General features: G+C 40.9%; 1 protein-coding gene across 3 annotated transcripts in view; it reads left to right on the top strand.

Moving 5' to 3' along the window:
- The first annotated feature begins 4,454 nt into the window (after window positions 1-4,454).
- arb2a (ARB2 cotranscriptional regulator A) overlaps window positions 4,455-23,417 on the top strand; it is a 172,611-nt gene continuing 153,648 nt past the window's right edge. For 2 of the 3 annotated variants that reach the window (XM_074638264.1, XM_074638265.1), the window contains exons 1-4: window positions 4,455-4,541; window positions 5,093-5,233; window positions 7,007-7,108; window positions 11,163-11,263. In XM_074638264.1, the coding sequence (XP_074494365.1) occupies window positions 5,128-5,233; window positions 7,007-7,108; window positions 11,163-11,263 (309 nt within the window). In that variant the 5' untranslated portion in view covers window positions 4,455-4,541; window positions 5,093-5,127. Of the gene's footprint in view, window positions 4,542-5,092; window positions 5,234-7,006; window positions 7,109-11,162; window positions 11,264-23,417 lie in introns of those variants that run through there. The other variant, XM_074638266.1, reaches the window with a different exon arrangement.

The following is a 23,417-nucleotide window of genomic DNA, read 5'->3' as shown; positions in this document are numbered from 1 at the left end:
CCATTGAACATGCTTCTTCTGTTGTATGATCAATCTGTGTGATCTCTGTGCAGTCAATACATTATTTATTTCAATGGAGTTAGCATTGCATTTTTGAATACATACATCAGATGTTCTTTAGTATTACATCTGATGTTAAAATAAGGATTAAACAATGCAAATGATGCTCTTTTCACCAACAATAATATCATTTCAGTTCACAAAGGCTACTGCACACCCTGTTCAAGGGTGTGTAGGAAAACGTTTCCAGCTTAAGAGAAAGATGTTCCTTTCATTAACTAGATTTTTAATGCAAATGTAGCAAGATTGCGATCGCCAAACCACTTAGAGAATACAAAAGACAACAAAATGTTCAGCAACTAATTTCTGCTTGTGACTCTGAACAAAGGCTAAAAGGTAACAAAGCACCATTAGTCTCTGTAAATGTACCATATTTGACATAACAATAAAACCGTTTTATTTTGGTGTTGCAGAAAACTGGCCAAACTGTTCTTGTTCTGTGAAAGAAATGCTTTGATGTCTTTCCTTCTCCTAGAGTAAGCACCTGTGGGTTATCCATTTGTGTTTCCACCGGGTAATTCAGGTTCAGAAGGCAACTGTCAGAAAAAGCTGGCAGTATAATTCATAAGAAATCATTACAAAGAATGATTCATCACAAAGAATACATTGAATATTCTATTATGCAGCATTCATTCGGGGATTATCAAACCTACATAAACATTTTAGGATCCCGGGGCTCATCATGACATATTCATGCAGGATAAACAGTCGCAGCATTTTGACTCCTCTGATTTCCATTTCAATTGATTACCCTCACTATATTAGTGTGTTATCCACGGCAAACTCTCACAGCAGAAACATGTTGGTTTTATTTGTGAGTTCATCCATTGAGTACAACAAGCTTTGTGTCAGCGCGTAGTGAGACAACATGGTGGCATTACAGGAAGACAGCGCCCTGGTTTCACTTTCTCTCCATGTCATCATGTCCCAATTCTTTATTATTTTATCATACTTTCAGGTTATGGCAAATGCATTTGTCAGCAAATTTAAAGAATAACTTCTGTATTTTTCAACTTGGACCCTATTTTCCCATATTTTTGTGTCTAAGTGACTAAAGAGACAACACTTTTTGAAATTGGTCCAGTATTGAGGGAGAATGCTGCAGCCGACAGCTAAATCTAAATGGGCTGTAATGTAATAATTTGGGGCAACCTGGCACCGTCAGTTTACGGCCACTAAAAATGCTTGTTTTTGCCACTGACAGGCTCAGATTGTTATTATAAGTGTCTGACAACATTATGGAAAGGACCCTAAAGAGAAATAAAACATTTTTCTTACCTTTTGTTTTCTGTTTGTTATTGTGTGTCTCACTCGGAGAAGCCTTGTTGTGAAATGTCGCGTGGTATCCACATGGTGGAAATCATCTAAATATTCATCCTTGACATTGAAAATAATTTAGATAACACTAAGCTACGCTTTCTGTACTCCTACACAACAAATTCTGGTAACACCAGGGTGCCCCGTAGCACTCTCACTCATATTTCCGCCGTTGTCTTCCGGCAACAAGTCACATGACACAATAACAAACAGAAAACAAAAGGTAAGAAAAAGGTTTTATTTCTCTGTACGGTCCTTTCCATAATGTTGTCAGACACTTCCAATAACAATTTGAGCCTGTCAGTGGCAAAAACAAGCACTTTAATTGGACGTAAACTGAGGCTGCCAGGTTGCCCCAAATTATGTCATTATAGCCTGTTTAGCGGCTGCAGCATTCTCCCTCAATACTGGACTGGAAGTGTTGTCCCCATTAGTCACTTAGACAAAAACATGGGGGAATAGGGTCCAGGTTGAAAAAGGGTATTAAGTATTTCAAGTTCAAGTGAATTGAGAAGACTTTTTTTTATTTCAAGTCAAGTCTGAAGTTATCAAACTTTTAACTAGATTTAAGTCCAAGTCATATGACTCAAGTCCACACCTCTGCTCTCAGGTGCTGCATCGACTATTGAGTGAACGAGAAGCATCTCCTTTATCTTGTCAAACTCGGTGGATATCAATGCCACAATATGTCATCCGTGTTTCTTATATGGGTCTCCCCTTGTAGCATCTCCAACGCTCTGCTTGAGGAAACAGCTCAGCTCCCCTGAGAGACAGCTCCAACTTCTAGAGGCCGTCCGGAAGTAGGGCACGCAGCTTTAGTTTAACCAGGATGCTATTTATATGGATATAAAAAACACATCATAAAGTACAGTTGCAGGTACATGATACTGGTGAACAGGGTGTAGCAGGTGTTGGTTTGATGGTCAACCATGAAACCAATCAAATCATGTTTTTTCTTTCCCTTTTATAGTAACGTCCTCCGATCCATTTCACCTTGACAGTTTTGTGAGAACAGTCCTGAACACTTCCACCACAACAGCTTCTCCCGAGTGGAAACTGATGTCCTTGTGCCAGAGGTGGAGAATCAGTCCTCCTGCCAGCCTGATCAAATCACTATTCTCTTTTATTGTTACGTTAAAACAAAGGATGCTGTATCTTTTCCCTATTTGAGGGATTTACATCAGGTGAGAGAGGAACCTGTGTGTGCCTTAAGTCCTGACATTCACCATACAATATCATGATAAATGAGCACCATTCACCACCGCTCATACACTCACACATGCACCACCCCCTGGCTCACTTCTTTCAGAGTTATTAGGCTTTATTGTATATTGATATATTTACAGTATCCTTACTTTATACAGTATTAGAATGATGCTGGAATAGGATGGTTAATACATCATAGCAATTTAGGGATTCTATTAAATACAGACAGTCCCCATCTTAAACTGGATATTGTTATCAAGCATGCGAGGGAAAATCGGTGTGTCATGTAGTTCCTCTTATGCAACACAGAGTATGACAAAGTAAAGCTGGACTTGATGTAATCTTAAGTTATAAGCACAGCCCTGCATGGAGTCAACCACACTAATGCAAATTCAGATGGCATGGGACTCTCCATCTGCATGAGTCCAGTAACCTTCACTTTACTCTTCATCTTAAGATAATGACTTTATTCAGGTTTTCAAAATATCCCAGAACACTTTTTTTCTCCCTTCATCTTCTAGGCCCTAATCACCTTCAGTAATCACGTACATATATACAAACATTATCTGTGGTGGAGGAAGTATTCAGATGCTTTACTTAAAATAAAAACATTTTTCAAATTTAAGTCCTGGATTCAAAATGTAATTTAAGTAAAAGTAAAGAAGTATTATCAGCAATAACTCACATTACTGGAACATCTTCCTTTATGTTCAAATGATGCATATGGCTAAATTTTCAGATACAGAGGCACTGTTGTGGAATTCAAACTTACATATTGTTCACCATTCATCATCTTTGGTTACTTTTAAAAACACTTAAACAAACATTGGTAACTTCCAAATTACAGTGTTGATTGTTGGACATCTGAGAAATAATTGTACAGTGCTTTTAGCTTCCAAAGTACCTCTCCTGCGCATGTTCTTGTTTACTATTGATTCACATATATCTGAGTATATGTAGGTAAACTTGTGTTTGTATACACGTGAGTCTTTATGTACTTACCATATACATTTTTTAATAATTGTATTTTAATGTCAAACATATAGAATAGATAAAAAAAACTGTAGTGAAAGTATCAATGGTAGAAATAGTACCTATTATGGAACTTTGAAAATGTAAATATGTGTTTTAAATGCAATCTTCAAAAATCAAATCTTTATTTGCAAAATATTTAAAGGGACAGAAGGACAGTCCACAGGACAGATAATAATGCATACAGTGCACTTTCATAGACTAAGCTACTAGAGTTACCCTGCACTAAACTCATTTTTAACAGTCTCTTCTGCACTTTTTAATAGTCGTGTATCACAGCTGTTACCCTGCACTATATTTGGTTTTAACAGTTTTCTTCATCTACTTGTATTTTTATATCTGGTATATATTTTTTTGTACTTTGTACTTTGCACTTTGCACTACTAACTTTTTTACTGCCTTTTTGCTAACATGTTTTGCACTATGGAACTGTGATGCTGGAAACTTGAATTTCCCTCGGGATCAATAAAGTTACTATCTATCTATCTATCTATCTATCTATCTATCTATCTATCTAATGGTCTAAATATTGTAGATTTGTGACATCACAAATGGACAGAAATCCTAATGGCTTGTTTCAAACGCACAATTTCTGAATACGGGCTGTGTGTATTTCTCCGTATATGGAGTGTTTTGATAGTTTAACAGTATTTATAAAGCACTTAAACCTGCTTTATAATATAAAAGACCTGAAAATCTCACTTTTTACAAGATGAGACCTTTAAAGATGATATAGTAAGTAGACAAAGCAGAGTGGTAGAAAACCCCATTTCTAGTGGAGCAGCTGCTGTGCTACTGTCTCTTTAAATATCCCTTCCAGTCCGTTGCCCCGGTAACCCGGAAGCTTCACTGCTCAGAGTCCTTCCTGTTTGAAATTTCAAGGAAGCAGCAGCAGCAACAACTGGACAGTCGCGTATATACTGATGGTGCGTGAGTCGAACAAAAAGCATGCATGTGTCTCCTGTAGACAGCTGTTCCTCTCCGAAATGTGTTTCCGTTTTGGTTCACACGACTGTGGAATAAAAACACGAGTGTCCTTACTGTATACCTGCTCGCAGTGTAGAGCGACTGCACATTACACAGATGTTGACTGCTGTTGCTCAGCGTGTGAAAATGAATGTTTTTACTGTCTGCAGCGTGGTTTTTAAAGCAGTAATAACTTGCATAATTCAGTTGTTGCACATGTGTGTGCAAAGTTGTGTGAATGCACGGCTGCAAACACTTCTATGTTTCATAGCAATGATGTGTGCAAATAGTTGTTTATGCAATGTGTTATTGCAGTGCAAAGTCTCACTGCTCCGTTTCATTCAGTTAGCTATAAGCTTGCAGCCTGTGCAGGAGTGTAGGATGCAACAGTAAGTTATAGTGTTTTGCTGACAGGTGCATTAGAGTATGATATAAAACATGTACATGTAACCTAGCAAATGACGATTTGTAGTTCTTATGTTTCTCCTTTTCCTCTCCCTATATGAGACAGGATTTATCTGAGTGATCTTTGGTCTGGGAGGACCCATGCTCTCTCACCTTTGTGCTGCCACACCTGCGCTGTACATACTGTGGATCACTATGGCCCAGATAGCTGGCCAGGAGGACAGAGAGAAAACTACTGCACTCAAAGGTAAATATGAAATGTTTGACTCTGAAAAGCATTTATACTGAAAGAGGAGAAAAGGTGTTCAAAGCACCGGCGATAAAAAGTGACTGCAACCTACGTGGCCACATAGACTTTAGATGGACCTAACTTGTAATTTCAACATGTGGCTAGTTTTAATTTCATTTTCAGTTTAACTTGCTGCTTCATTATTTTGAAGCTGTCACTTGCATCATCTCGAACAAAAACACAAATGTATTTCTCCATTTAAAGGGACTGTTTGTAAGAATCAGAAATGCTTGTTAACAGCAACACTTGTGGCCGTTAAGTCAATGAAAGTCAGCGTCAGGCTCCTGCTTGTGCTCGCTCTACATAGACATGAACGAGCATCGCTCAAAACAGTGAGGCGACACACGTCAGCTAAAACCACAATATCACTCTATTTCAGCTGCTTGGCAGTAATGTTAGCTGACCGGACGAAGGTCTCTCCATGAATCACTGCTGATCCTAGTGTTGGCTTTTCCTGCCTCAGCCTCCCGACCGCGGTCAGAGGGAGACACCGGCAACCAGTCGGAGACGATAACGTTTCTCGCTGCGGAGCCCTGTCACTTCACAAGACACGGGAAACCTCTGTTGGTCTGGAGGAGCTGCAGCAGTTATTTCTGCACAAACGTCCACTAGATATTCTCAGAGCTAAACTAACTCTTCTGCAGTGTGTAGTGTGCGCGCATGCACGTGAGGTGGTGCGAGCTGACGGAAGGCAAGCAGGCAGAGGAGCAGAGACTCCGACCCTGGAGACCAAAGCTACGGTCTCCCCCGCGTACTACGACCGCGACCAACACTGTTTTGCAAGACGGGCTTCACTGGATATAACTTTGCGGTTTTGGTGCTTCCGTGTAGTTTGTGTTGGAGTCTTGTCTGAACAGCAAAGCCACACGCGAGCGTGCATATGCCGGGTGATTTATACGTGTAAAAAGTTACAAACAGTCCCTTTAAGGCCACACCCAAATTCATATCGACTGTAATCTTAATCACTGATGATGTCCAAACTACTTGTCCCTGAAGCAAAAGCATTTCTACAGACTCGAAAACTACAGAACAGAAGGTGTACTTCCTGTGAGGTTACACAATACTAAAGTTAAAATGATAGATGGCATTATGAAAATGTGAAATCCAACAATATTGTGCACAAGTCACTTCAATAAATGTGTCAGAAGCACACATTTTTTCTCATATTGTTATAAAGGAATGTGCAATCCCTCTCACACAGATTTGTGATTGTATGCCTTTAAAATGCATGTGCCCTATCTGACTTTTGTCCCATGAAGCTTTACATGCCAGTTCATATTTAGCTGGCCTCAAAAGTAGATGACACGGGACAGGAAATGTTCCACTTAACCTTGACTCAAACATATTTACCACCCTTTTAGCAGATCAATTTTTGTGATGTGTTCCCCTGTTTTTTCTTACTTTAGTGGTAGAATTTGCAGAAAAACGTGTTTTGTTGTGGTTATTATTTGACGGGAATATCCACCTTTTTTCCACCTGCTTTGCCACTTGAAGATGGTGAAAAGATTTTAGTTTAAGCAAGCAAGTATGGAGGACATTGGCGTAGCAGTTGTTTCGTAACTTAATGCAATGAAGAGACATTATCTCACTCTAATATAGGTGATGTTGCTAGATATTCTCAGGTTATGATGATGGGACATTTTGACTTTGACATTCTTTAAAAGGAAAGCAGCAATGATTTGTCACAAATTTGTGCTCACCTTTGATCTCATCTTTTCTCTTTCTCCTCAGATTTGCTGTCCAGAATAGACTTGGATGAACTGATGAAGAAAGATGAACCTCCTTTCACTTTCCCCCAAACACTGGAGGAGTTTGAATATGCATTCAATGAATGTAAGTACATGTTTTAGTCTTCAAGACACAAAGCCTTCTGCTTCAACAAAGAAAACAACCCCAAATCTCATGAAACTCTGCAGGAAACATAACCTAAAGAAATGGGCTTGTTCTCAGTACTTAACATATTGTCCATAGCAGTGATTCCCAGTCTTTTCGGCTTGTGACCCCTTAAAGGGATAGTTTGGATGTTTTGAAGTGAGGTTGTATGAGGTACTTATCCATAGTCAGTGTATTACCTACAGTAAATGATGGTTGGCATTCCTTAATTTGGAGAAGCAGACAGGAGTTACCACACGGAACCAAAGCAATATACTGCTATGGATGGGGCCGGCAGCAAAACCTATTTTAACCTCCTAAAAGAAAGGCGTATCTAAAAATATCAATAAAGTTTTAAATAAATGCTATATTTAGAATATTTTCATCACTTTACTTTGCTGTCAGACAGCCTTTTCTGACGGGAAACTGAAGTCGTATCCATCTATGCTCTCGCCAAAGCCACCAGACTCCATTGAAAAAACTTTGCGGGGTTGCCTACCGCTGCCTCGATCGGTTAGTCTGTTTGTGCTATTGTGTGACTTTGGTGAATTCGAACTAACCAAAGTCACACAATAGCACATACAAACTACCCGATTGAGGCAGCAGTAGACCTGCAACTCCTGATTTCTGCGAGATAAAATTACTGTTTTTTTCAATGGACTTTAGTTGGTTTGGCGAGAGCATAGATAACGGCTTCAGTTCCCCGTTGTTAACAAACCGACTGTATAGCTGTCTGACAGCAAAATAAACTAGCAAAGATATTCGAAGTATAGTGTTCACTTAAAATTATATAAATTTTTTTAGGTGAGCATTTCTTTTAGGTGACTAAAATATGTTTTGCTGCCGGCCCCGTCCACAGCAGTACATTGCTTTGCTTCCGTGCAGTAACTCCTGTCTGCTTCTCTAAACTGGAGGCACGCCGACTGCCATCTACTGTACTAATACACTGACTATGGATAAGTACCTAATACAACCCCACTTCAAAACACCCAAACTATCCCTTTAAAATGATGGAACCCCTCATCATAGCTTGAATATGTCCACCAAAGAGTGACTTTCCCTCTTGAGCGTCTTAGATTTAACGACTAAAACGACTTAGATAGTTTCATTTGAATAATTGTTAGTGACCTGACAAGTTAAAAATATCCTAAATTAAAAAAAAAAAAGCAACGATTGAATGATTAGCAGAACAATGTTTTTTTTTTCTTTCCTTTCATCTTATGACCCCTCAGATTAATCTTGTGACCACTGGGTGGGTCCCGACCCCCAGGTTGACAACCACTGGCCTACAGAGTTGGTTGCTTCCACTTGATTCATGTTAAAGCTGCCGTGAAGTTGACATAAAGACAAAATTACCATAATCCCTTATAAAACTAAGACAGTTTTAACATAAACAGTCTGTGTGCAATTACGGTTCTGCTCAGTGTTTTTTACATAATGACCTAAAACTGTCTCTGCTGTCACCTGGGACATTTTGGCTTTAGAGTAAGGTGTGTGTGTGTGTATGTCAATTATTAGTGACAGGAAAGAGCAGTGCTGGACCCAGATTGGTGCGGGTCCAGATGATATTTATTAAGTCTCTTTAGAATTCTCTTGGCTTGCTTTAATCAACCCAGGTGGAGAGAAGGAGGAAGAGTTGGAAAGGGGTTGGTGGTTTTGACTCTCAGTATTCCCCTGTAGCCTCCCTCTCTCTCTCTCCCTCTCTCTCCCCCTCTGTTCTCTGTCAGTGTCTCTGCTGGCTGTCTGGCTGGCTGAGTGGGGGACATGTTGTGTACTCTACGGCCCGTCAGTAACCTACTCAGCCTTGCCCTCCGCCTGACGGAGCATTTGCATAACCTCGCTGTGCCTAAGAACAGAGACACGGAGACTTACCCCCCCACCCGCCACCATGCCAACACCCGCCACCCCTCCTATACCCCACCCTCAAGTCCCAGCTCAGTCTCCCATGGAGGAATGAACACATTCAGAGACTCTCCATCGCTTCTCCCTCACCCTCCTGTCTCCCCTATTCACTCTGTATCTCTCTATTTCTGCCCCAGCTTACCCCCCCACACACACACACACACACATCTACACACCCATACACCATCTGTACGTCTTGTCAATTTCCACTCAGGCCTGTTTTTGAAGGATTTCACAGTAGCTCTGGCTCGCAGGCATTTCTATAGCTACACCCAGGCTACCTTTTGCCCGAGACAGGTGGAACAAAAATGTTAATTTGACCATGTAATGATGTGAATACAGACGAGGCTGTGTACAATAGTTTGCAGGTATCTTAATCACTGGAGATGATGGCTTCATCTTGCTAGCCCTCCAGTTTTCCATTACTGGAAATCCAAGGTTATGTACACCTAATTAAGCGGCCAAATTGAGAACAGAATGCTAATTATGACAGAAAAGAGGAGAAAAGTTGAGAAAACGTTATTCCTCTGAGAGGATGTGTTGGGGGAGGCGATGGAGCCGATCACCCCCCTAGCTCACACTCACACACACACTTCATCCCTCCCTCGCGCACGCAGACACACGCACACCCCTTTCTTACAGTAGGATTTCATTATAGCTCCTCTCTTCCTTCTCTTAGGCAGAAGTGTTTAGATCCTCACCCCTCCATGAATGCATAATTGATTTTCTTCAAGGTACTTTTTGAGCATTATCCTAACTTCTCAGTACTCTACCTCTCAGGCACACGTCTGCTTTTTAATGCAACACGATGACAAATTCAGGATTACATGTTGTCTAAAGACAAACCATGATAGCGAGCACTGTAATACACACAGTGTGTTAGCAAGGTAAGATTTATCATATTGATAGAGGGGTGAAAACTGGCAATTTAGAAGGAAACGGGGAAAAAAATGCTTATGCATTCTTTTATCTTGCAAAGATATTATATTTATTTATATCTTAGATGGGTTTCTTCACATTGTGCGATAATTGAGAAAGTATGAGAGCCCCCTGGCTATTTGGGTTAAGTATGTGTACTTTTCAGTGGTTTAGCTCGTACGAATTCTGCAGTCATAAAGGTCAAAATTAAATTTAACACCGTTTAGTGTTTTATTGTGTTGCAGTGTCAAGCGCAGGATCGATGGGCTCATTGTTAAGGTATAAACGTAGTGGCTCCACAGCCACACAAGGGTAATAGTTTATTAAGAAAAAAAGAGTAGCACCATTTCTGAACAGCATTTTCCTGTCTTATGACTGTTTTATATCAAATAAAACCTGGTTGAAAACTCCTCTGTTTCCCTGAATTATAATAAATCACTTAAAGATTGTCCCCAAAATACAGTTCTTGTGTGTCATAATGGCTGTGTTGCAACAATTTACACACACACATAAGCCTAGTGACACTTACTGTATGACCACACCTGGTCCTCCTGGCTGGAGCTGCTGCTGGTGTGTGTGTGTGTTTGGGTGTGTGTAAGCTGTGCTGGTTAGGGTGATTGGCTGATGCTCAGACAGCGTCCTCAGAGGAATTGCAAGGAGCAGTTGTCGTTGTAGCTAATGCGTGCCAGGCCACCTTTCTCTCTCTCACAAAAACTCCTTGAGAACCTTTTTCACACCTCCTTTAGTCTTTGCTCTCGGAGATTTCAGATGGAATAGACGGGGACAGACCTGTGGCCAGAGAGAGTGAGGAAGAGAGAGATTGACACGGTTAAAGAGGAAGGGGAGAGGCTTTTAGGCGGATGAAAAGAGGGAGAGAGGGGAAAGACAATTTTTTGCCATACCAGCTGTCCAGCGCTGGCCTGCCAGACTACACAGAAGGCCGTTGGAGTCGTGACTGGAAGAACGTTGCTGCATCCACCGGCCTTGTACCTGCCAGATGGGGGTGGTTGAGGGAGGGAGCGCCACTAGACAAAAAAAGAGAAAAAATAAAAACAAGTGATATGAAAAGTAAGGGGCAGATGGAGGTACTTTTTCATGTCCAGTCAGAAGTAGTAAACCATCAACTACTCATACAGGTATCCATTATCGTTACAGATGAGTATTAACCTTCCTTCATTCTATCTTTCTCCCACAGATGGCCAGCTCAGGCATATAAATACAGGAGAGCCTTTTGTATTCAATGCCAGAGAGGATCTCCACCGCTGGAACCAGAAACGCTATGAAGCTCTTGGAGAGGTAACACATACATGTTGTTTATAAGCTTCATTCAGGCCATCCATGTTCAGCAACTGTGGCCTCAGCTGCTGGGTCTATTAGGATTTTCTGTCCTGAACAGTTTTTGTAACATGATTACTATGGTTGTTGATTCTTTGGGGAGCAAATCGACAGCAATGTTGGCACACAAGCCCTTATCACACCTGGAACCCGCGACATGCTATAATTATATGAGTTTTTTGATATGAAAATCATTTTTGCTACCTATTTTAGACAGTCCGAGCAAGCAGGCCAGTAAGCAAGCCACTGTAGTTATAAAGACAATCAAGTTGTCAAAGTTAACACCTCATGTAAATCCTTTTTTTATTTATACATTTATATATCTATTGTTGCACTTGAGCTGTGGAAGAGTTTAGGGCTGCCTGTTAGTCAATTAGTCAACTAATCGGTCGTTTTGGTCTTTGTCGACTAAGATTTCTTTAGTTGATCACATCTCTGGTAAACATATGATTTAAAGTGGTGCTTTTGTGTGATTCTTTGTGGAAAACTCAGTTTTACAGACCTGTAATAATCGATTAGTCGACAAAATTGTATGTGTGAGGGCTGTTGTTTAGGACCCAGAAGCAGACACAGCTGGATGGTGGTTGAAAGTCAAGTGGATTTATTATAATAAAGGTGGTGAGGGCGCTGGAGAAGGCAGGGGACAGGCAGGCTGCTGAGCAGGGTGTAGTGGCTGGAGGAATAAGCTGAGGCGGCGTGAGGATGGCTCGATGGGAGACTGGCACTAGAATCCAAGAGCACAGGAGAACACAAGGTTAACGCAGGTTAACGCAGGAAGCACGAGGCAAAAGCACAATAATTACTCGGGTAACAAATGGTACAGAGCGGCCGAGAATATACCACATGGTAGGTAGAACAATCTGGCAAGGACTGGCAGGAAAGCTGGTGTTCTTGTACTGTGGGTTGATTAGGGTTGATTGTTGACAGGTGGAGAGTGCAGAGTGGAGAGTGAGACCAGGTGCCTGATGATGAAGCCACGCCCCTGCCACACCCCCACACACACAGACAGACAGGGGAGGGGGAGACACAGGGGAAACAGAACACAGGAAAACCACTGGAATCACGGCCAGAGCCGTGACATTATGAGTGTTAGTCGTAAGAACTTCTTTGGTCGAGGACAGCCCTAGAAGAGTTACAAAAGTATCATCCTGAGTATGCCTTACAGAGTCTAGCCCCTTTTCAAACATGATGTGGTCATATTAAATTGCCACAACCTGTACTCAGTCAAATTTGTGTGTTGAGCTCTTACACATTCTTCCATTACAAACTGGATGACTTGCATTGTGACTTGCTTTACTTAAATGCCAGTGCCACAGTATTGCTTCAGCAGAGGTGTGTCTTGTGGTCTAGGCCTCTATCAGATTAGAATGAGGAGGGTTTACATATGTTTTAAAGGTCACGGTCCACCGAGGCAGATGAGCACAATGGATTTCACCCTAATCACCTAGTTGTTAGCGTTGTTGATGTATGAGTTGAGGTCAAATTTCGAAATATGAAACTGGACAGTGACACGTCTACTGATTCTGAGCTGAAATCAGATGTGAAATCCACACCAGAACCTGAGCATGGTTCTTCTAACCATAAAATGTCCTCAACCAATCCTTTTGAGACATTAAGAAGGCACGAGATGTCACGATGCAGATAAACAACCTGCCTTTGATGCACACAGTACTGGAGGCCTGTCTACATTGTTTGGTGGGAATGGGACATGACAGCATGGGAAGACACTGAAAGCTACTTTTGGACTTTTATGCCATAAAATACCCACAGCTTTAAAACCCTGCCGATGCATTTTTGCGAAGTTCCTCGATGCTTTTATGAAGTTTTGTGGTCGTCCAACGGCATCCCCATGTATACAAACATACCTCATCCTAAAGTTCACCTCTAATTCACTCCCTCAGTACCACCACATGCAATATGCATTAAGATAATGAGACAAATGTTCTTTTGTAATCTTTTTTTTTTTGTTTGCATCCCCTGCTATGTTGCTTTTAATTGTGTGTGTTCTTTGAAGTTCAAAGCAAAGTGATAGACCCGTTTGTGGGATTACCTGGCTGTTTTTATTATTTCTAATGCAGGTATACAGGAGCTCCTTTGAGAGCCAGCCTTCTGTGAAGGCTTTTTTCCCCCTCTTTTCTTTCTCTTTTGCCTGCTCAGGCACTATCCACCAGCATCTAAAAAGGCTGTGGAAACAAACATTTGGTAGCTTGCAAGCAGAGGCCCTGAAAGAACACACAGACATTTAAACTAACTGAACTCATCACATCAAAGGGGGGGGCGAACATTTGGAGAAAATAAATAATCATCAAGCAGGATGTATGCAAATTTTATTCATCTTGTGATTAAAAAAATGACAGAAGCATCTTCTTTAGAGGAGAAAAAAGGAAACGGTGTCAATCAGTGTTGATACAAGCTTGTGTAATGAGAACAGATACGGTATGAGTTGTGCTGCGGGAGATTAACTGGCTGAGAAGAAAGGAGCACATACCTGAATAAGCAGTATTATCTGTCTGTTGTTTTTAGGCCACAGATGATTCAAGAAAATGAATATTGTACCTCTCTCGTGCAGCTTTGCAAGTACAAATGCATTGTTTTTGCTGGTAAGAAATATGCTCCTTTATAAATAGACACAGCCTCTGAATTGTATGCCTTTGGTTGTAAAAGTGGGTTATGCTGCTTAGTCAGCCGCTGTATGTGTGAGTTTAAGAGTGTGGCGTACCTGCATACTTATGTCTGCGTCCGTCTGGCCGACACATTTCCTCCCTCTATGCTATTGTTTGTCTCTTCTATCATCCCTCTCCTTCATCTCTGCATCAACCAGGATGAGATAGTTTGTCAGATATCATGAGGGTAAATGTAAGTCTTAATGTATTTGTCATGTGCACAACAATTACAGTGGAGCAGTTGTTGGCAATGCGATTCTTGTTCTCAAGCTCCCTCTAACAATGCTATTACAAATCGTATAAAAGAAAAAAACATGCAGTTAAAAATGAGAATCCAAGATATAGACATTAAAGACAAATTAATGCAGAAGTTAAAATAGGAATGAAATATAATTTTTTATAAATTTGAATAAAATAAATGACATATAATATAAAGTTGAATTTAGAATAAGCTCCTATGCCGACAGGCCTGTTGTGGGCCAACACCACTCCACAACAGACCCCGGTGCCCTCTATCAACCTGCCACCTGAGACGATCTGAGAACTAGCCGCCATTCAGCCTGAGAGCTGTGTGAGATGGCACAAGGACGTGGCCTCATGTGTTTGTCCCTGGCAGTATGAATGGAAGGGCGCCATCATTGCCCCCCAATGTTCACTCACATTCCTTTCTCTCCCTCCCTTCTTCCATACTTCTGGACGACTGATGGTTGCTTCCTGCTCCGCTACAGTGCAGACACTCTTCTCACCTGCTGATTAGCTGTAATTTTTGCTACTGTTGTTTTTGTACTTTTTCCTACTCATCTCAAACTACAAAACATTTATTACAACTAAATCATTGGGAGGATGACTTATATCAACTCTTCTACAACATTAACGCAACCCAAACAGAACTGAAGTGCACAGATCTGTCATAAATTGCTACAGAAGATTGCCGTACTGGAGACAAGGATATTTGCTCTGGAGACATCTTTTGAACTCCACGGCACTCTGCCAATGTCTTCTGGGAATTGGCTCATCAGAACTCAACTAGACAAGATTTAAATGGACAGCTATCTCTCAATGACACTATAACTTTTCCAAGAAGACTCACCGAAACAAAAGCAGTGAATTAATTTGCTGTGAATGGGATTTCTACCTCCTGGGGAGGTGCAAAACCTACTGATATGTGCAAGACTGTAACTGTAATGGACATCAATCTGATCTAGGGATGTAGGCATCTTTTCAGGGCAGATGGCCTCCACCCAAGCAGATCTGGAGTTAAAATATCGATGGACTGTTTTTGGATCAGCCTGTGACACCCATCGGCCAGGCCTAAGACGATGCACCCTGACACACAGCAGACTCGCCACCACAAAGACACTCTACCCTGCCCTTTGGGATTCATTGATAACAAAGGAAACGCTGGTTAACACTGGCATTAAATTCAACCCCTGGCCACTGCCTCCACCCCAACCAAGCACATTCTGTCACACCAACTTTGCTGATAGCGAAGACGACAAAAAGAGAGAACGGCTCTCTCCTGCCCGGGCTGACAAGACTGATAAGGCCAGCAATGTCACCAAAGGTTTGCCTCATCTGTCTCCATCCACCTCCCTTCTTAGGGATATCTCTAACAAACTAAGATCAGAGATTTAGGAACTGGATGTGATGTTGATGGATGCCACTAAGCTGCACTGCCGCATCTCGAATCACCGCCATTGAAATCAAAGGAAATCTGCCTCGCATCAGTGCAGACAGTAGAGAAGATGTCTAGGACCTTCTTCGGTTAAAGCCTCTCAGGTCTAAGCCATTTCTTCTGTAATAATGCATGTAGAAACTCAATAAAAATGTTATTTGCATCTATTTTGTTAGGACAAACTGGGCTCTCAGAATATATATACTGCAGTGATGTCACATGAATGTACACATAGTTATACGACCATGCATTCAAAAGAAAAACAAAAATGGAAATTGAATCTCACAGATATTTATTCAAATCACAAGTAGCATAATAGTGTGCAAGACTAAAAAAAACAACTAATAATTGCATTTCCTTCAGTCAAGTCCCTATTTGTTTTATTTGTCTAAAAAGGTGGTTGAGCTATTACTGAAAGCAGTACCTGTCTGCAATGACACTTTGGGGCCACATCTCACTCCCTGCACTTCCAGGTGGTAGACAAGGCCTATGGAAAGGAGACTGGGTCACGCGTCATATCTTTGGGGATACAACACATGCGCTGTAAAATCTGGTCTGCACTCTCCGAAATTGAGCCAATCGCAACACACGACCGCAGCTTCAGTTACACATGTGTCATATCCCATACCCCAAGACCCATGTCCACCCGTGACCCAGCCTCTTTTCCATAGGCCTTGGTGGTAGACCGATTCACCTGCTAGGACTGCCTGCAGTGTACACAGGACCTGAGTCCATAGGAGGCCATGAGCACCATGAGGCTCCTTTTCTTCTGATGTCCCTTCCTACCCATTTCTGTGTCAATAAATGCATTTTTTGTGGGGTATTATGTTATTATTATTATTATTATTATTATTACTATTACTATTATTATTATTATTATTATTATTATTATTATTATTATTACCTTCTGATGTAGCTATATTTTTCTTTCTTTATCAATTGAAATGGTATGATTGATTGTTTGTACATTCTTATAACTAAATAGAAAAAATATATATATGTATATAAATATATATATATAAATATATAAATATAAATATATATATATATAAATATATATAAATAGATATAGATATAATTTATTTATTACACAAGATATGCACACAGCAACACAGCCTCTGATTTGTCGACACCTGACCGAATGCATCATGTGATGCATCTTAATATACTTAATTTTTTTCTTTCATTTATTTATTTTCCTGCATTATCTCTTGTTAAACACTTCAGTCCAGTTGGTGGTGGTAATACACCTGTAAACTGGTTTAGCCAACCGCCAATAAACACTAAAGAAGAAGAGGAAAACAAGAAAAGAGGAAAAAGAAGAAAAAGAAAAAGGAGATGGTAACATCCACGTGGTAACGGCTAACCACCATGCTAAGACAAAACAGCAACTCTTTCAACGCGGATAAATGGATAAATAATCACAAAAGACATTCATTGTTGGATTTATTAATTTTATAAAGTCTCTACAACTTTGTCAGATGACAAAGCTCCTGAAAGGAAAACCATCGCACCGGAGGCCATTTAAAGTGAGTGTCTAGCTGGCGCACGTAGCGTTACAGAGATACTCTAAAAGTAATCAGAGTATTTTCGATGTCGTATACGACATCACTGACCTAAACCAAGAAAAAACCGAAAAAGATTGTCTTTGGACCTAAAGAAGAAAGTTTAAAAGTTAGGCCACAGACCATTTAACATCCACAGTAAGACAATTACAAAATCTTTATGAAAAACTTATGAATATGTTAAGATTTAAAGGACTTGTGTCTGGGCAGGATTTAGAAAAACTGGAGACCAGAGTCAAAACTAAACATGGAGAAGAAGCATCATTAAGTTTTTATGCACCACATATCTGAAAACAAACTAGAAAACTTTGCTGTCTGCTCCAACTCTCAGTTTCTTTCAAATCTGGGTTTGCCACTGCATTTTATTAAGTTCAATTTGAGACAATTTATTTATATAACTGCACTGTAGCTGCACTGTAATATACTGTTTACTGTCTCGTGCTATTTCAGCTTATTTTAATCTTCTATTTTACTTTGCATTAATCCTTTTAAATCCTATTTATTGCATCCTTTTATATTGTCTTTTTTTTTTTTTACATTGATTTGTGTTTCTTTCATATCTTGTCTTAGTGCCTTTATGTCTTATGTAAAGCACTTTGAATTGCCATGTTGTTGAAAGTTGCCATACAAACACATTTGCATTGCTTTGCCTCTGTCCATCTCTCCCTCCTTTCCTCCTCTCAGTGTCTTTATATCCTCATGGTCCTGTATTGGAGGACTGTGTGTGTGTGTGTGTGTGTGTGTGTGTGTGTGTGTACATGTGTGAGGGGGTTGGGGGGTGGCGGCTGTATTGTCAGACACATCACAGCACCAGATGTCCAATTTGCACTTCAGCCTCGTCTGAATGGAGGGACGGAGAGAGAGAGGGAGAACGAGGATGTTGGTGTGATGGCCTCCAAGCAAAAGAAAGAGATGGGAACCCAATCTGGGTTGAGCACAAGAGCAGTGACTACTTTTTCCACTCTTTATTTTTCATCGATTAAAAAACAATTCTAAAATGTAACCATATATTTATGATGTGGAGATATTTCAGAGAAGCTGCACCAGTCAACTTTGTTTGGATACTGCAGGCCAGGTGTGTGTATAGGGCTGTCGTGGTGAAGGAACTTCCTGTGCGGTTATGATTGGCTCAACAGCACGATATGCTGTATTATTTATTATTTTTTTTAGTAAATAAGCTTTATTGCTAGGCTATTATTAGGTATATTGATGCTTTTTAAATGACAAAGATGACTAATTAATTAAATACTTGTTTATTGTTAAATGCAAAACAAAGAAGGGCAATGAGGCGCAGTGTTTTCTCAGCTGGGATAGACACTCAGCACCTCATAATGCTGCTACCGTTTGTAGAAAAGTGTAAAAACGCAGCACTCCCATTGCACAGAATTTAAAAAAGGAAAAATGTGAATATCGCGGTTGTGACGGTTGCTTGCCATCCCCTACGGTTGGTTTGTCAATATTGCGGTATTGCAATATTGCAGTTATTGCAACAGCCCTATGTGTTCCCTGTGTGCGTAGATGTAAGTGGAGGGCAAATGTGTACATAGTCACCTGGGCTGCAGGCTTAATTTGTTGGCCAATTTCTATTAGTAATGCCATAAGGATCATTAAACAAACTTAAATGAATATAAGTTGAAATGGAATGACGTAAGGTGCCAAAAGAAAAGTATAGAGTTGTGAAAATTGTGCAAACCATTGGAGAGAAAGAGAGAGGAGAAGAGCAGGTTATCTGTTTAAAATTGAACTGGCAGATTGACTCTCACACGCGTTTGATTGCATAAATCAAACAAAAAATATATAAAATCAGAGGCTTAATGGAGCAGACTTACAGCTGTTCTCTTAGAGTTGTACAAAATCATTTTGGGAAATGTAGGAAAGTCACTTGAACTGAACAAGGCAGGTTGAAGAAAAGGGGATAGAAAAGATTACACAAATTCAACTGTTTGAATGTACTTTATCATTACAGTGTACTGACTTGGTGCAAACATACTGCAGGAGAATGATGTTCTTCAGAACCACAAGTTCTAGCATGAGAACCTTTGAATGTCCTCAGGGAGCACCTGATTATTAACTATTCTTTCAAGGCAAAGCTAGGTTATTCAGGCGATATAGCTATTTTTCCTTTTAACCCAGAGTCTGCCCACTCGCTGATGCCTTTTTATGTCTCTCTGTGTAGTCTGAAGGTATGGCAATAGCATAAGAAAGGGCATCTATGGATGTCTGTCTCTGGATAAGTAGGACAAATAAAAACTGAAATATCCCTTTATGTTCTGAATGCACTCTATAAAGAGTTTAAGCACCGACTTAGAGGATCTTATTCTCCGTTACCTCCATTTATACCTCCATTTATCCCAGTTTGTAAATTGTAGTATTGGTCTAATATATTCTTTGTTGTATTCTTTCTTTTGTCTTCTGTTTTTATCATATTCAAACTAAAATACTACACAAACCAAGACTGAATAACCCAGACTGCTGGTGTAGTGACATTTCCCATCCTCGGCTCTGACTGTTATCGTAATGGTCGCATTACAGCTGTAATACAGTGCACGCTATCTGTGCAGCGTTGCTCAGTGCCGCGGGGTCACCTCAGCCGGTGTAGGTGTCAGTTGTAGTCTAATTCCTGTGATTCGGTGATGAATCTCTCTGATAGAAGACAAGCATAGGGTCTGGCCCAGATGGAGCTCTATTAAGCTGTTAATAAATGAGGATTCTTCTCTGCTCTGCCTGCATCTGTGGAATGGAAGGCACTCACAAACTTGTAAACACACACACACACACACACACACACACACACACACACACACACACACAGTCAGAATATTATAATGAAGTAAAGCTAGCCAGATGGCTGAATTAGAAAGCCGTCTCTCTCTCCTTCTCTCTCTCTCTCTCTCTCTCTCTCTCTCTCTCTCTCTCTCTCTCTCTCTGTCTGTTTCTTACGCTCTCTGTTATCTTTTTTTCTCTTCCTGTCTCCCTCTGTTTCCACATTATGGATGCTGGGCGTTGTCATAGCGATGACCAGCTGGCCAAGGTTTAAGGCCCTGCTGAAGTGCCCTTGAGCAAAACACTGAGGCATTGAGGCAAATGGCAAGAGAAATGTATTTTACTTTCTATCTTTTTATTATATTATATTATATTATTAATTGAGTTTATGATATTCTATTGTAACTTATATTGTACATCTACCATGTGCATAACTTACAATATCTGCAGTGCATACATTTGGATGCTAGTCTCTGGACAAACAATATGTGCAGTAAAATGTGTGGGATTTAATGGAGATCCTTGTGGAAGACCTGTGGAGGGTCTTTGGCCAGCTCATTGATGATTGTGTACTTGTGATGCGTTAGCTTACAGTACTATCCATTAAAGGGATAGTTTTGGTGTTTTGAAGTGGGGTTGTATGAGGTACTTATCCATAGTCAGTGTATTACCTACAGTAGATGACGCAGCAAAACATATTTTAGTCACCTAAAAGAAAGGCTCATCTAAAAAAAAAAAAAGGAAAATGTAATATCAGTTTAAGTGTACGCTATATTTAGAATATTTTCACTGATTTACCTCGCTGTGAGACAGCTATACAGTCTATGTTTTCAACGGGGAACTGAAGCCTGATCTATGCTCTCACCGAAGCAACCAGGAAAAAAACTGTAATTTCACGTAGCAGAACACGGGAGTGTTTGCTGGTCTACCACTGTCTTGATCAGTTAGGTAAAATTGCAGTTTTTTTTCTAGGGAGTCTGGTGGCTTTGGCAATAGCATATATGGATACAACGGCATCAGTAAGGGCTGTCAGAAAGGGCTGTCTGACAGCAAGGAAAAGTGGCAAAAATATTCTAAATATAGCGTACACATGATTTTTTTTAGGTGGCCTTTCTTTTAGGTGGCTAAAATGAGTTTTGCTGCCAGTCCCGTCCACAGCAGTACATTGCTTTGCTTTCGTGCGGCAACTCCTGTCTGTTTCTCCAAGCTGGAGTAGTGCTGACTGTCATCTACTGTAGGTAATACACTGACTGATGGACAAGTACCTCATACACCCAAACTATCACTTTAAGCTGAAATCATTCATTCGTTCACATTGCTGCAACGCAAATTTCATCATCAGCCTTCAGATCATTCCATTAGACGTTGTGTTTGTATTTTCCACAAGAAGCAGAAGTGCAGTAGACTGTTTAGCCCTTTAGATAATAAACATTAACCAAATAGAGATGAATTACATTTTTAAGTTGTGACGATCTTATGAATCAACTTTAAAGACTGCAGTCATGAAGTGTTGCGTCAGGCCCACAGTGGGAACCCCGGAGACAGGCCTCCATGCTGTAGTTAAAGCATCAGGAGGCCCCGTACCGGTCGTGGACCATTTTGTTAGCAAGCTAATGGGCTCTTTCTAAAGAGGGACTATAAATGACAGCTGTCTGCCCGGATTCACCGACTGCCATCACGTCTCCATTCCCAAAACACTTAAACACCGCCGCTGCAGCTTCTGCTGAGAGCACCAAGGAGGAAGCAGACACAGTCAGACAAAAATGGTTGCAGGGAGTGGGTGAGGTGGATTAGGGTTGATGAAAGAGAAGGGAATTGGACTGGGGCCGGGGGTTTGAGTGGGGTGTTCGAGAAAAGACGGGGAGGGCTGGTAGTTACAGCGCTGGCATCTGTCGCTACCGCCGGCACCCAGGGTGGCATATAGTTCTTTACTTTGAATTAGACCTCTGCCGGCTTCTCAGTTAACACCTGAGGAGGTCATTACGATGCCATTAGGATGAGTAGTGCTGGGAGGGCGGAGAGGGAGCGAGAGAGAGAGAGAGAGGGATATCTACACTAAAGTGTAAACAGTCTGTCTGTCAGTCTGCGTCTGAGAACTTTCTCTTCCCCTGGAGAGTCCTCTCTCCTCTGACAGAAGAATGACAGAGGCCTCACGGGAATTACACCAGTCTCCCTCTCTCTCTTTGTTTCCCACGCGGACTGACAGATCACAAATTCACAACAATAGGCTCTATTTTAATACCACTTTTTGTTGGTACACAAGGCTGACTTAAAATAAACAACCTTTCTATTGCCTCATGCTCCCTCTCATTTTCGCAGCCTCTCTTTCTGCTTTGCTGTTGTGTTGCCGCTGTTGTTGTGCTCCATTGTTCGGTCGGGGATTTTCTTCTTTTTTGTCTTTTTCTTCCTCTCCTCTATTCTCTGGAGAAGAAGGGATGCTTTCCTGGGTGCAGTCAGTGATACAGCGTGGAGCAGCTCTTTCAGTTTCATTATATAAACAGCTTTGATGCCTCTTCTTGCTCTCTGGTTTCTATGGCTAAGTGGCTTTTGGAGAGGGCTCTGGACTACAGAGACAAGAGGTGTGTGTGTGTGTGTGTCTGTACATGAGTTTATTGTCTATATGCTGCTGCCTTGAGTATATTTCTGCATATGGCTGACACTGAGGTAGTTTTATCAATGAGTATTAGAAATCTCTCCAATTGCATTATTCAAACTGGCCTAACAAGGCCTTAGAACAGATTCTTTGGCTTCGGATTACTTAAAATGTGTTTTGTGTGGCAATATTTGTAGTGAATTTGTAGTGGCAGTTGGCAGCATTGGGCAAAAAATCCATAATAACCTTTCAGCATATTGTAATTCAAGTGTTCTGAGAGATAACTAGACTTCTGCACCTCCTCATGGCTCTGTTCAGGCTTTAAAATATCTAGCCCGTTGTGGGAGACTTTGGCCAATCACAGGTCATTTCAGAGAGAGAGAGAGAGAGCGAGCATTCTTATTGGCTGTTCATTCAACGGAGGCAGCTGTCAATCACTCGCAAACTCGGATCAAAAGGTCAAACTAGGCAGCGCTGATCAAATATGAATCAATATTCTGTTACTGTAATGCCTATTTCACTCCTCGAATTTTTTCAGAAACATCTTTTAGTGAACTGTTTAGCTGAAAAATAAGAAAGTTTGCTCCGGCTGGTGGGCGGTGCTTGGTATTTCCTCTACTGATCTCAACATGGCTGCCGGGTCACAAACTTTCTGATTTTACAGCTAAACAGTACACTACAAGATGTTTCTGAAAACATTTTATTTGTGAAAAAGGCATTACAGAAACAGAATATTGATTGATATTTGATCAGCGCTGCCTAGTTTGGCCGGAGTTTGTGAGTGATTGACAGCTGCTCCAGCTCGGCTCTGATTGGTTGTTTTCCTCCGGTCTGTGAAATCTTGCAGATGCCATTA

Source organism: Sebastes fasciatus, chromosome 6, assembly GCF_043250625.1.
Source record: "Sebastes fasciatus isolate fSebFas1 chromosome 6, fSebFas1.pri, whole genome shotgun sequence".
NCBI lineage: Eukaryota > Metazoa > Chordata > Actinopteri > Perciformes > Sebastidae > Sebastes > Sebastes fasciatus.
This window is presented reverse-complemented; position numbering and strand designations above follow the sequence as displayed.